At 38.6% G+C, this 13,877-nt stretch overlaps 2 protein-coding genes across 3 annotated transcripts in view; one reads left to right on the forward strand and one right to left on the reverse strand.

Moving 5' to 3' along the window:
• The window catches only part of helz (helicase with zinc finger), a 39,005-nt gene extending 37,603 nt beyond the window's left edge, over positions 1-1,402 (forward strand). Inside the window, exon 31 of the mRNA XM_027139053.2 lies at positions 452-1,402. Within this exon, the coding sequence (XP_026994854.1) occupies positions 452-795 (344 nt within the window). The 3' untranslated portion in view covers positions 796-1,402. The remainder of the gene's footprint in view (positions 1-451) is intronic.
• Positions 964-13,673, reverse strand: cacng1b (calcium channel, voltage-dependent, gamma subunit 1b). 2 transcript variants are annotated; one of them, XM_047800612.1, is made up of 4 exons: positions 13,092-13,673; positions 7,587-7,661; positions 4,336-4,398; positions 964-4,068 (listed from the first exon to the last, which is right to left on the reverse strand). In XM_047800612.1, exons 1-4 carry the CDS (start codon positions 13,330-13,332, stop codon positions 3,836-3,838), a joined length of 612 nt encoding a protein of 203 aa, XP_047656568.1. In that variant the 5' UTR covers positions 13,333-13,673; the 3' UTR covers positions 964-3,835. The 2 variants fall into 2 exon arrangements, with proteins under 2 accessions (XP_047656568.1, XP_026994855.1); XM_027139054.2 differs by having other exon boundaries at positions 4,336-4,473; positions 13,092-13,667.
• Positions 13,674-13,877: the final 204 nt, after the last annotated feature.

Below are 13,877 nucleotides of genomic sequence, written 5' to 3' on the forward strand. Positions count from 1 at the left end.
AATTAGCAGATTTATTTACAGCTTAACTCGGTAAAGGAGCACCTGTCAGAGCATTGTGTATCAATTTGATCACAACAGCACATATCAGTAGCACAGCTTTCAAAACCAGTCTTGCTTTCAAAATATTTATATATTCAGAGGCAAAAAAATTACTTTCATACAGTGTTGTGTATTGGGAATACATGCATGCAATTCATAACATACTTTTTCTTTAAAACAATTTTCTAATTAAATAGAAATTCAAGCAAAGGCCATTTATTTTTACATAAAGATCGAATTTGACAGCTTCCAAAGACTGGTCTTTTTTACTTTTTTTTTTTTTCCTCCAAAAAACTGTCTGGTTTTGGTGAGCATGAGATGACGTTTGGACAGCACTGCTTGTGTAGTATATAATATATACTCTAAACTGCATTATACATCATTACTTTTTTTTTGCTGATCCCCTTTTCAGTTTCTAAGGCGCTGAATGCTGCAGAGGATCTCGCCCAGGCTGAGTGTGTGCAGCAGCCTCCTCACTCCGCTGGCCTTGCAGCGCTTCAGCAGCATGGACAGTTTCCAGCCCTTCTGCCTAGCAAGCAGACCCCCCCAGACCCAGGAGGAGTGGGCTCCATGCCAGCCTCAGGCCACAACAAACCCCCTGCCATGTCCTACGCCAGCGCTCTTCGAGCTCCCCCCAAGCCCCGCTGCCCGCTGCCTGAGCAGACCAAAAAGAACAGCGACCCCATCTCTCTGTTACAAGACCTTAGCATAGGGAGTTCCAATAGTAGCAATGGCTATTACTCGTATTTTAAGTAAGTGAATATATAAATATATATGAATTATATACGCCCTATTGAGTGAAAATGATTTAAAAAAATGGAATAACAATCTACAAAAAAAAAAAAAAAAAAAAAACTAAAAAAAAAAAAACAGATTTTGATTCGAATAGTTAGCTTTTTGTGTTTTATTATTTTTTACTTAATTTAGTTAGTCATTTCTTTTACAGTTTGACATCTGTGGTTTTACAAACAGAAATCAACACGTACATACACACACACACACGCACATACATACATACCAAAATGTTGAAGAGAAAAACACAAACAAAAAAACGACAAAAAAAATAAAAATTTTTAAAAAGACCATAAATTGGTTGACCACTTCGCTGCCTGTCTTTCTTTTCTTCTAATTATGTCTGCTCTCTTTGTATCTATTATCTGAAGTAAAGTTGTTGAAGTGATTTTATTTACCAGCTGGCTTTTTAATGATGAGTTCATTAATCATTATCAGTGTGTTTTCTTGTGCCAGCAGCTCAGTGGTGAACTGACTTGGACAAAAAAATTATTATAAAAAGTTGTATAGCTGTAGACAAACTTTTCTCAGACTGTACATAAGAATAAATAAATAAAAGAGATGAAATCTGTGTGTTTCATTTACATTACCACAAAAAGACATTTTGAGTTCTTTTTATAAAGATTGTAATGGAAAAGATATTTCAGAATGTTGTCCAACTAATATTAACACAATTTACTAACTTGGGAATGAAATGAAATCATTTATGAAAGAAAACTTTCACATGCTGTGTCATACTTAACAACTTACTATCACTTCAGCACATTCGCAGTATGACGTTAATGCAGCTGATTATGAATAGGAGTTAAATCATTCTTTATAATCCATTAATGTCCTATTTTTACTTAGCTCTAACAAAGGTATATTGTGTATATATATCAAGACATTTCTGTTTCCTTGACAGGTCAGTTGTGACTTAAGCCATCAATGAGCGATATAATCAGCTTTGTGGTGCTGAGAACAGAAAAATGCAGATTTTATTTTGTTGTTTTTTTTTGCACCCGCAGTCACGGACTTGCTTCCAGGGTTAGAACTTCAGCTCTCTGTTCAGCCATTGAGTGTAGACATTGTTTGCTGCTGGAAAAACAACCTTTGTTATTCCTTTCTGGTGAACGAGCCACTTAATACAGTGGTGCTCATAATATAGTGTATATATACATGGGGTGATAAGTATTTGAAACCTAATCTGCTTGGTGAAAAACCTCATTAGTGCCAATATTTAAGAGAAAACAGGAAGTTTGTCTACATCAGTCTAGGTTAAGGTAAAAGTCACTTGGCGTTTAAAGACAAGACCCATCGTATCTTCACTCGACTGCTCTTTGGTGCTGAAACAATCACTGGTTTATTCCTGCCAACTAAATTGGCAGGAATAATCATGTGATCGTGCAGGAGCATTTTGCTCTGCCATGTTAAATATCCAAAAACTTGTTCAATGTAACAGGAACTTGAACTTAACTATCAAGGTTTTAGACATATTCAAGCAGATTGACTATTTTTACTACTGTGTTTCTTTTAACTGAATCTTAACATTATCTTTAGAAAGACAAACTAGTCAAGGTTAGAAATAATCCTGAATAAAAAATTTTCTTTTGGTAAAATATGCACTGTGTTGCCAAAGGTATGTGGACACCTGACGAAACATACCCATATGTAATTTTTTTTTTTTGCTGTTATGATAAGCCTTTCCAGAAGACGAGGATTTCACTAGATTTTCAGGTCAGGTCAAGGCACTGATGTTGATGAAAAGGGTCTGGCTCATTCCACTGGAGCTGTGGTCTGGACTCGGGTTCTTCCGCAGAACCCTTGGAAATGCATGTATTTGTGGTGCTCACTTAGTGCATTTTTATGCAAAAACAGGTTTATGGCCCTTAGTTCCAGTGAATGAAAATCTTAATTCTTAACGAAGACGTTCTAAATCAGGGTTGACTAAAGTCCAGGGCCACAGACTAGACCTGCAAATTAATTTACAGAATGAAATTTAGTCTTGGCTACAATACAAAAGTGCAAAAAGTTAAGTGGGAGAAGGGATGATTAAAGAAGCTGTAAACCACTAATCATAAAAACCTCTGAATTTTTTAAAGTGTACATAATTATGATGTAACCAAGCATTAAAAAATATTAGTTTGGTTTAGTAGTTTTAAATACCTAAAAATATCTGGAAATGAAAGCTGAAATTCTGCTGTTATCTCAAATCCATCTTTCGATCTCAATCCCAAAGGTCTCCAGAGAAGTAGATATATATTTCTGGCCCCTCTGTATTTTGAAGAGGTCTCATCTGTCCCCCTTTGGACACCCAGATTTTAACATTTCTGTGCTTTACATTGCAGCAGCTGTTTGGTGAAAGCCCACATATGACTGTAATGAACAGGCACCCACATACAGTGTACATATTGTTTCCAAAAAATATTTGTATAAAAAAATGGCTATAATTTGTTCTGGTTAAAAAGCATGTTTCCAGTTTCCATACAGCCACAAACTGGATTATTCCTGAAAGGTTTTAAACATCTCAAGATCTCAGATGTTCTTGAGTTGTTTTATTACTCGGATTAATTTCTGCAGTAGATTGTTGTCGCTCTTCATTATGTATTAATCAAAAATGGTTTCATAATAAAGAGCAACCTTAATTATCTTAAATTATAAACCTTTGCCTAAACATCAAATTATTTAAAGGAATACCCAGAGAACTGGGCTATATGGGTAATGCAGAATGTATACGTACATCATTAGTTCCACTTCGCATAACATAGTGAACCTTAAAGAATATTTAAAAATTACGAAGCCCCTAATTCAAATAAACCGAAAAGCAAATGGAAATTTTGACAATGGATGAAATGTCTAACTCTGACTTTGTTGTCTAAAACAGCAGACTTAACCATTTCTAAGCATGAATGCATTGTTTCCAACAATTATAGTCAATATAAAACTTTCTAGCAACACCTTTCATTCGTTTATCATGCATTCTTACTGTGTGCCAAACCCTGATTTGCCTGGTAAAGGCGCTCTGCTAGTCCATAGTCTCAGGGTCAGCATCCATGCAGGTCTCCCATGGGTTCCGTGGCATTTGAGGCATTGAGATGATCAGCAGGCTGATCCCACTGAATAACAAGAGGACGAAGGCAGCGCAGGCGCATGCAAAAGACCACGAGTAGTGGTACTCGATCCAGATGGTTTCATCGCTGTCGATCATGCGTTTGACAGACTGTCTCATGACCTCCACAGAAATGACTATGCAAAGACCTGAAAAGAGGTCATGCAGATATTACGTAAGAGTGTAAAAGCCTGTGGTTTCTTTGCTTTCTAGAATATTGATCAGTAAGTGTTGTATTGCATTAAATCATTGGTTCATTGACCTACAAGGTCTTTTTGACCTCTAGGCTGAATTTGAAATGAAAGATTTTCTTGAGTTGTTGGAGTTAATCACCCAATGCTCTGCCGTTCATCATGAACCTTAACTATGCCAAATGAGTATAGCTTGTACTGTAATAGGTGTTAGCACTATCTCACCTGCAAAGGCGAAGAACATGCCAGCTGGTCTTAGTAGGTAGTCTCTGCTCTTTCCAAAAGCCCCTAGGAGACACAGACTGCCCAGAGTCATGAAGGCCAAGCTGAAGATGGCTATGGCAGCAGCAGTGATGTTGTATTCTAAAATGTTAAATAGTAGCACAATCAATATTACCCTAAAGGAAAATTAACCAAGAATCTAGTAAAAGAAAGTGTTTAAGTGACAAGTTTGCATTAAACCATGCCATCACAGTAATGCTAATGGTCCTCATTTTGAACACTTGTGATATTCTGTATATCTTAATCATGTAGTTTCACCATCCACACTTTAACCTTACCGATTTTGCTGCACAGTCAAAGCTCCATTATTCAGGAATGGTTTCAGTTATCAGCTCAGATAACATCAGCAGCCTGGTTCTCTGGACTGGCTTTCCTTTAATGTGTCATTAATTAGTAATAAGCTACAGGAGTATGGATTGTAAACCAGCAATTAATGTTTCTGAGGTTGAGAAGAGAATTGCAAGTGCTGGAAAATGAGCCACTTCTTGCATCTAATGTGTTGACAGATCAAGATCAGCCTAGTTTTGTTCTGATAAACACCTCATTCTATGCTTTACCTTTAGCTGTTGGATCGCACTGATTCTTTCCCATCCTGCCTGAAAAAGGAGTAACGTACTGTATCTGAACGAGTTGCTTCCAGAAATAAAAGAGTATATAGAATAATAAAAGAATAAAATGATAATGAAATTTTGATTATTTCTTTCATTATTAACCACTTTATCCTCCTCAAAGACGTAGCAACAGTGGGAGCAGCAAGATTCTACACCCAGGATGAGATTCCAGTACATCTCAGAGCATCACACACTCATTTAGTGTGTGTATTTATAGTTTTACAGGCAACTGGATTTATTCAGGCAGGGTGATTAAAGGGGTCAGACTCAGGGCTAATTAAAAAAAGTGGTCAACAATTTAAAAAAAAGATAATTTTTTACTAAAATTGAAAATGTTCTCAGCCATGAAAGAAAGACACATATCAACACATCAACGTTTACTGAGTTTTAATAACAAAACACCACTAATCACAGAATAGTGAACTGTCATCAGAATACAGCAGGCAGCTCCAGCTTTTAATGCTTTTCTAATGTCTATTCTAATGATTTTACCTTTTAATGGATTGGAGATATCGTACATTTTATCATTACATTTAAAACATTTTGGTCTGTTTTGTGGCAAAAAGGCATTTGAGGGGATTTTTATTTTTATAAGAAATGGAAAACAGCATCAATACATAGCCAACCAGTGGGGAAAACCACAAGACACACGTTCCAAGTTCATCTTTTTTATTGTCCAGCAGGGGCGGTTCTAGGATTTCATCTTTAGGGGTTTTAGCCCTCAGTGAGAATTTAAACCAAAAAGAGTTTTATATATTATATGACTACATGGTAAGCCAGAAGTTATGGTATTTTTTAAAATGGCAAAAGTGGACACCAAAATTTTATGCATGATGTAATGATGTCAGTCTTGAATCAAATCAGTTCATGTGTGTGTGCATTCTCTACAACAGTGAATTGAACAGTGTGTCCAATCAATGCAGTCATTAATAAAAAAAAAAATCACAAGACAAAGACCAAATCAATAATGTTTTTTTTTAAAGTATTGAATGGATTGTTTGCATTAATATTTTGTTTGTGCTATCAACTCTGGTAATAAGAATAGTGAAATTTCACTGCTTTTGGTTGCCGTCTTTGCGATTAACGTTATAGAATCTATATAATATAGATAAACGCCTCCAGCTCTGACTGCGCGTGCACGCTGCGCGTGCCTGTGCTTCTCCGTTCAAATAAAGCAGACAGCTGATGACGTACTTATGAAAGACTACCTACAACGCACCGTGTAAAAGCAAAGTAAAACGATCGCTCATGGATCAAACTGATAAATAATTTTCTTTCCGATCGACGACATGTCCTGTATTTTAACGTAATTTTAACTGTTTATTTATGAAAGTAAAAATTATACTTTTAGTTTTAGGGTGGCTGAGATCACAGACAGGGGGTTGGAGCCACCTTAAAAAGGGCTAGAACCGCCCCTGTTGTCCAGTGTTAATTTATTCTGACACAACACAGTATGTGTAAAAACATGATATATTCATGTGGTATTAAAGGGAACTGAGCTGTGTTTTCTAACAGGGAGATGGAGAGAGGCATGAAGCATGTGATTAATAAAAACACAAAACTAACATGCGATGTCGTTACAGGTCCCAACTAGTCAGCTGAATCAGAGGTGAGCATGTAAGTAGTCTGATGTGACAAGTGTCTTGTTCTTTACATAAATACATATCCTGTATGATCATGCTGTGTGATATAGGCCTGTATTATTTTGACGTCTCCTGATTATATTACATAAACTAAAAAAGATTATGTGGCAGACATCAGTTTAATAAAGTAGGCTATACAGAACCCCTGTATAGTTACTACAGAGGAAAAAAGTCAACAGTGATTTGAAGAAATATAATACAAACAGGAACAGGACCTAGAACGTGACACCATGACTCCACCATGACTCTACCTTTAGTTCCTCCAGCTTACCATTAACTAAATTCAAGATTCAATTGATCTTCCCTTTGCGCATATTAATATGATCCACATTAATAAGTTTTACATTGGTACTAAAGGTGGATTTTAAAGTTAGAGTTGAGTTCTGACAACTCTGGGTTCTTGTTTGAATGTGGTTCCTCACCAGGTTTCATCCTCATGTCATTTTAGAAGATATTTCCTCACCATTATCACCTCTGGTTTGCTAGTTATGGATCTAGATCTACTGTATATATGTGGATTTCTGCTTTGTGATGATGTGTTATATGAAAATAAAAGATGAAATGATATGCCAGTGGAACATTAAGGCATAGGTGCATTCCTGAAAACTTAACCATGACTACAGTTTGAGATGTTGCTCCCTGCTTTTTGAGCACCCACACACTCTGAAACACAAAAATCTTTATAAAGCAGCCTGTGGTGAAGCCATTTGATGTATTTTTGTTTGTGCTTCAACCTTCCTCTATGCTCCTCCACTTTTTTTAAAAAATCTCTGGGTATACATTTCCATTTCATGCCATTCAGCCTTTTCTTCTCAAATCCTTTCCTTAAGCATTAAAGAAGAAAATGGTTAGATTAGTACAACCTTGTGTGTTTCGTTTCCTCCACTTTGGTATGCGGCAGTGTCCTTGTTCTGCGGCAACCCTGAAGAAGACCACTTACCTTTTTGAGTCTTGACTTCAAAAACTTCAGCCTCCTCCCCTGATGTAAAGTGTTTGAAGTAGGAGCAGTTCTCGACTGCAAAGAGAGATGAAAACAGTGATTGTAGCTGAGGGCTGGAGGTGCTGCTGGAGCCTGTCATTACGATGCACGTGCACTGCCAATGAGCCTAGCTGCCATTTCCTCCTGAGACCAGTACTGGACGCTCAGTCACAAACGAGGTATTCTGCGAGTGTGAATATAGTGGACAAAGGGTATATCAGTTTGCTTGTTTTTCACAAGGCATATGCATTTTCTAGGCAGCATGCCAAGATAAACGTTTATCTATGCATGCACGTGTTAGACAGAGAGGCAAACTGTTTTACCTCAGGAAAGCGAGAAGCGTGTTTTTTTATCACCTTCAATTTCACGTTTCAGGAGAATCTAAACGGCACTGAGTCGTTCTTCTCCTACACCACCCACCATTCTGAAACATCCGCTGCTTGTTTCAGAGCCAGAAGATCAGACTCCGACCTCATATCACCTTCACACTGCAGTCGGCCCAGTTTTCTATTAAAACAGGCCAAAGCCCTGCAACACAAATTACCACACACACACACACACAAAACAATTCTGCCCCCTTCACCATTCTAGAGATGATGCCTCCATTTTGTGACTCCCATGGGAGAAACACAGAAGTGTTGTTATGGAGGTGTGGAGGGAGTCTGACATGTTTCTGTTAGATTAAACTCATAAAGCAACATCTCACTCTGCTCTGTCCAGAGAATGAGCATGAGAGAGATGGGCAATCAGAACAGAGGAGCTGTTTGTTACTCTGGACCCAGAATCTCCGTCAGGGGTGAGGAGAGAGGGATAAAAAAACATGCTGTGAAGAGGTTACCTAGCAACAGGCTGTTCCTATCTATGGCATTAGTTAAGGCTCAATGAGGAGAGAAAAGGAAGGGGCTTCCATGCTGCTTTTAGGGTGTCATTTATTAACCTTCTTTGACCTGCTCCTACAGCAGGTCTTTACTCCTGGGGATTTGCAAGCTTTTCACCCCTCAGTGGATCTTAAAGCTTTGTCAGGGAAGAGAGGGTGTTAACTAAAAAAAATGGTTAAGCTTTAAATACAGACTGAAATAACACAACAAGAGCACATCTATTAGCAGAATTTCAGAAAATTAGGATTCTTTATCATGAGAAAATATGAGAAAGTACACTGTAGGGCCAAATGTTTGATAACAGCTGACAAATCACACCATAGTGTGGTTTCAATTTCCCTTCAGTGAAACAAAGGGTTCGAGCTTAAACATGTTCCAGCATGACACTGCCCAGTTGCACGAAGCAAAGTCCATGACAACATGATTTGCCGTGGCTGGAGAAGAAGACCTCAAGCAGCCTGCACAGACCACTGACCTCAACCCACTGAACACCTTTGAGAAGAATTCATATGCCTGTACTCCAGACCTCCTCAACTAACATCGGTGCCTGACCTCCCTAATGCTCTTGTGGCTGAATGAGCATATCTTCACAGCCACAGTTAAAATCTAAAAATGTGAAGAAAAAAAAAAGATTAATGAATAGCAAAGTATTAATTCCCCCTGTGTAAAAATTTAAAAGAAGGGTTTGTTTTAAGTGTCATCTTTTTAAAAAACACATATATCTTTCAAATTATCTTATTTATAGCCATAAAATAATCATAGGTAAGCATTAAAAGGTAACTTGCCTTTCTGGCATGTTAGTTGCTTGACAAATTTTAATTGCATGCCTCTTGTCCAGGCGGCCTAACCGCAGGACCATTTAGATAATAGATGTAAAATTTGTGGGTGCATTTCATTGGTAACCTTAAAAACAGAAGCAACTGTCTCTTTTGTGTCCTCATGCAACTGACCTTGCTTAATATCTTTCCACTATCTTTCAGACACAATCCATCAGTCTGAGTCTCAATCTAAAACGCTTCTGCTAACAACTGGTATTTTACACCGGTTCTGATGCCTCATTCCTCATTCCCTGTCTAGTCAAATTTGTTTGCTAGCAGTATCAGATGATGCTATATGTGAAGCCTAGAGCAAGCATCCCTAGTCGTGAGATCCTCTCGGCTCAGATGAGAAAAACAAGCATCCAAATAAAGTGTTTCGGACCATATCATTGACCTTGCACGTTTGTTAATAAAGGCACTTATCCCAGGGAGGAAGTCAATTACTAGGTTGCAGTGGCTGTCACATTAGGTTTTTACTTCTTGATTAAAACTCCCTCCCCCTTGAGACAACTGTAAACACACACATCACTAGGCACGGCAGTCGCTTTGAGTGTAAGCGATCTGTGCTTTGCTCTTTGGCTGTGTATGAGACAGCTCTGTTATTAAATAGGTTAAAAAATAAAGCCGTCCTATTTTGTTCTCGCATAAAATGACCATCAGGTTCTGGGTCATTGTTAACGGTAGACAAAAAAAAAAAAAGACAGCGTTTGTATCTGGGTCGTATCAGCACAGCACCTTTCACAGAAGTCCGTACAGCACATTTTTTTGACAAAATCTCCAGAGAAATTTGTGTTCTACATGTACTAGGCAATCCATCATTCCCTTAATAGTCTTTTAGTCTAGTCAAGTCGTCTTCACGCGTCTTTGCTGGGTTTTTTATGGAGAGTATCAATAGTATCTCTTGCCTTCTTTGATCAGTGCTTGCTTCCTCACTGGCTCTCATTGCCTCTCACTCACTGTCTCGCTCTAAGATACAGTTAAATACACACACAAACAAACATCTAACTACTGGAGTTATCTCTGGGAGTGCAGCCATGGATCTGCATGAGTAAGTGTGAAGTATGGGGGAAGTGATGGACTAAGTGCTAATGTGTTTACTCATGCCTTCATTCGAACGAAAGAAAATAAGCTATCGAAATCAAGTCCTTCTTGATGCCATGTAGATGCTAAGCTGGTGTGAAATTGATCACACCTGGACTGCTGGATGTGTCTCCACTGTTGTCAGCCGTGAGACTCCACTATTGCTATTGACCTATAACTGCAGGAGAATTCACATTCATTCAGTAGTTTTATTTGGATTCTGTGCCAAACACATGATTGAGTTAATCATCACTTAAGATAAGGAAATTGCCTCAAACACGACGTATTATACTTGGCTTGACCATAGATTGCTCAGTTTTCTATATCATATAGAGTTATACAAGTAATTATTTGTGACAATATATTTCCACTTACGATACTGGTTCGATACTGTTCCGATACTGGTTCACTCAGTCTAAAACTTTGCTGGGAGGTAATGTAGAAGTGCAATTTATTTATTTATTTATTTTTTAAAATGTGCTAATAGAAATAGGTCTTTGGGTTGAATATAGCCTTCGAACGTAGCCTTTTCGGACATCTGGGGGAAGTTCATTCCACCACCCAGCTGCCAGAACAGAGAATAGTCTTGATGAAAACTACCTTGGCCAGTTGAGCAATGCAGGGCATCACCCACACAGTCTATCATACAGAACTACAGCAGAGGACTGTGACAGCAGCAGATATGTCCAACAGCATATTGAGTAAAACCGTAAGGAAATTGTTGATTGACTTCATATGAATTAATATTTGGGGGATCGATTCAACGAAATATGGAAGGAACCTACTGAATAATTGCTCTAGGTATCTATGTGTTCATGTGGGGCATTTTGAGGGACATGTTTGTACATAATAAAGATGGATATGGGTGTTAGAAATAAGAATTGACAAAATAGTGCACAAATAACACAATTGTGCAAAGAAGCTTGTAATGACGTGACATACGGCTAAGTATAGTGACCCATACTCAGAATTCGTTTTCTGCATTTAACCCATCCAAAGTGCACACACACAGCAGTGAACACACACACACACCGTGAACACACACCCGGAGCAGTGGGCAGCCATTTATGCTGTGGCACCCAGGGAGCAGTTGGGGCGTTCGGTGCCTTGCTCAAGGGCACCTCAGTCGTGACTCTAACCCGCAACCATAGGATTATGAGTCAGACTCTCTAACCATTAGGCCACGACTTGCCCCGCAAACGTGATAATGTGAATATAGTTAAAAATAATCCCCTTTTTTTTCAATCTGTTGGCATGTATTAACTGATTAGACACTAAAGGCTAAGGAGTGCAGTGGCCTGGAAATGGTTTTCTCTCAATCCTGGCATTTGAATATTAATATCATTTGTTCAGAACTCTAACAGAACTCTCACCACTAAGCGGTTATCTAGCATTGCATATCTATCTATGTGTCAATCCCTTTTCAATAAATCTATAGGCAAAGTGTACAAAATATCTATTTTTAGCAAAAGTCAAGAATACAAGACCAGTGGCAATAAACCACGGGGACTTGTTCATGGTTGAACAGAGTGTGACAGCAGATGTGACCCTCCCTGCTCTGCTGTGAGACAGCTGCCATCATTATGGTTTAATGTCTGGGGTGTGCCATGGGGAGCTCCTTCTAGCACACCCACTTGAGCACTGGGGCTCGCTCCATTACACCCTGCAGCTAGTGGGACATATATGAAGTGTGCAATCTCTATTTATCATCTTCTGATGAGGAAGAGAGAATATGCATTACTGCTTAAATTGTCAACTGTCTCACACCCTAGACCTAGAGATATAATGATCAGTCTACTCTGTCATCTATTCTGCCATTTCTTTAACACTGAGGTTACCACTTCCATTTTGCTTCAATAAAAATTATGTAAAATCAACAGTTTCTGCATTGTAGACATAAAGTAATGTCAAGCTGCTGGGCTTCTTTTCCAAAGCTTATTTAACATATTGTATGTACTCTAAGAAAATAAGGTTAAACACTGCATCCTTAAAGTACTGTAGTCTTTGAGTTGTTCCTCTAGGAAAACCCTTCAAGATTCTGTGTAAAGTTCTATGTAAAATTCTGAAACTTAACTGAACAGGTTTCACAATTGCTGACCATCTAATAAACCCTTAAAAAATTCTGTTTGGTCTAAAAGTGTACCATAAAGGGAGAGGTTTCTACGTAGATGTTGTTGCAACCAAGCAGAAGTTTTTGATTTCTTCTGCTATTAATCCATCATCGTGAACTGAGCCTTCACAATACTTCCACAGAACATCTAACTCCCAGAAGGAGATGTGATCTCCATTTATTTACTCCAGAAAATCAATCTACACTGTAATTTAACTTATCTATTTTAGATGTGCTGACATGCCTTCATATACTGCAACCCATACAATGCAATTTTCAGTTACCCAAGAACTAGAAAGTGACCTCAGTGATAAGCATGTGTGAGAGGTAAATAGAACTATCTCAGTATGTATTACTCGCCTCAGTATGTGCTTTACTTGAATAAGAGTGTGAGTATTGCATTCCTCCTGGCTTTCTCTTCTCTCTGATTACCCTTTCAGCTCAGATCAAAAAGGCTGTCTAGCAGTTACCTCTACTAATACGTTCACTGACTTGCCCTAATCAAATGCAGCACAAGTAGCGTTAGTCGATGCCTAAAATAAGGTCCGGGGTTCTGTGACTGCTACATGCTTTCCCTTACCTCCAGGCAGGCTGATGGGACCACAGCCTTTGCCCTGAGGGTCTTCCATCACAATGAAGATGCTCTTCTTGCAGAGCCTCCAAAGCCCAAAGTGGGCTGCCTCACAGGTGGTGTTAAGTTTTTCTACTCTGGGGCTCAGCACTGCCCAGTGATCTGTCACCACAGCTGCAAGCATGGAAGAGATGCCCACAATAATAACCAAGAAGGTGAGCTTCACCTTGGTCTTCTTGTCCTTCAGCATGTTTTGGCAGCAGGTACTCTCAGCAAGTCGCAGGCAGGCAGTGTACTTTTCCCCTTTATTTTTCTGCTGTGGATTTATGGTCTTACTCCAAAACTCAAAACGGCAACCCACAGATTCCTCACTGCAGCTTGTTATCCACAGATCTCTGCTTCTGGATGGAAAAAGGGGCCAGATAACAGTGCCCTAGTTTCATCTTGCTCCCTCCCTTTAAGTCGTTTAGTGCGATAGGCTGTGGCTAAGATGTGCTGTCTTTGTGAGATGTCCTAAAGAGGTTGAATCAGTTATATACCTTAACCTGCTGGTTGATACAGACAGCTTCTCATTGGACCCTTTATTTTTTGAAGGCTAAAGCCACATGCAAAACTTTGGTAGTTTCTGTAAGATTATAAGTGTGCAGAACTCTAAATAATAACATGATAGAATTTATTCTGTCTTTACAGAACAGATATGTGCATCAAGCTGTTTTTCTAGATTTTTCTTGTTTTGTTACATTTGTCTGTTTGTTTTATAGGTAATTATGCTTTAATCACTTCCTGTATGGCTGG

This window comes from Tachysurus fulvidraco, chromosome 15, assembly GCF_022655615.1.
Source record: "Tachysurus fulvidraco isolate hzauxx_2018 chromosome 15, HZAU_PFXX_2.0, whole genome shotgun sequence".
Lineage (NCBI taxonomy): Eukaryota > Metazoa > Chordata > Actinopteri > Siluriformes > Bagridae > Tachysurus > Tachysurus fulvidraco.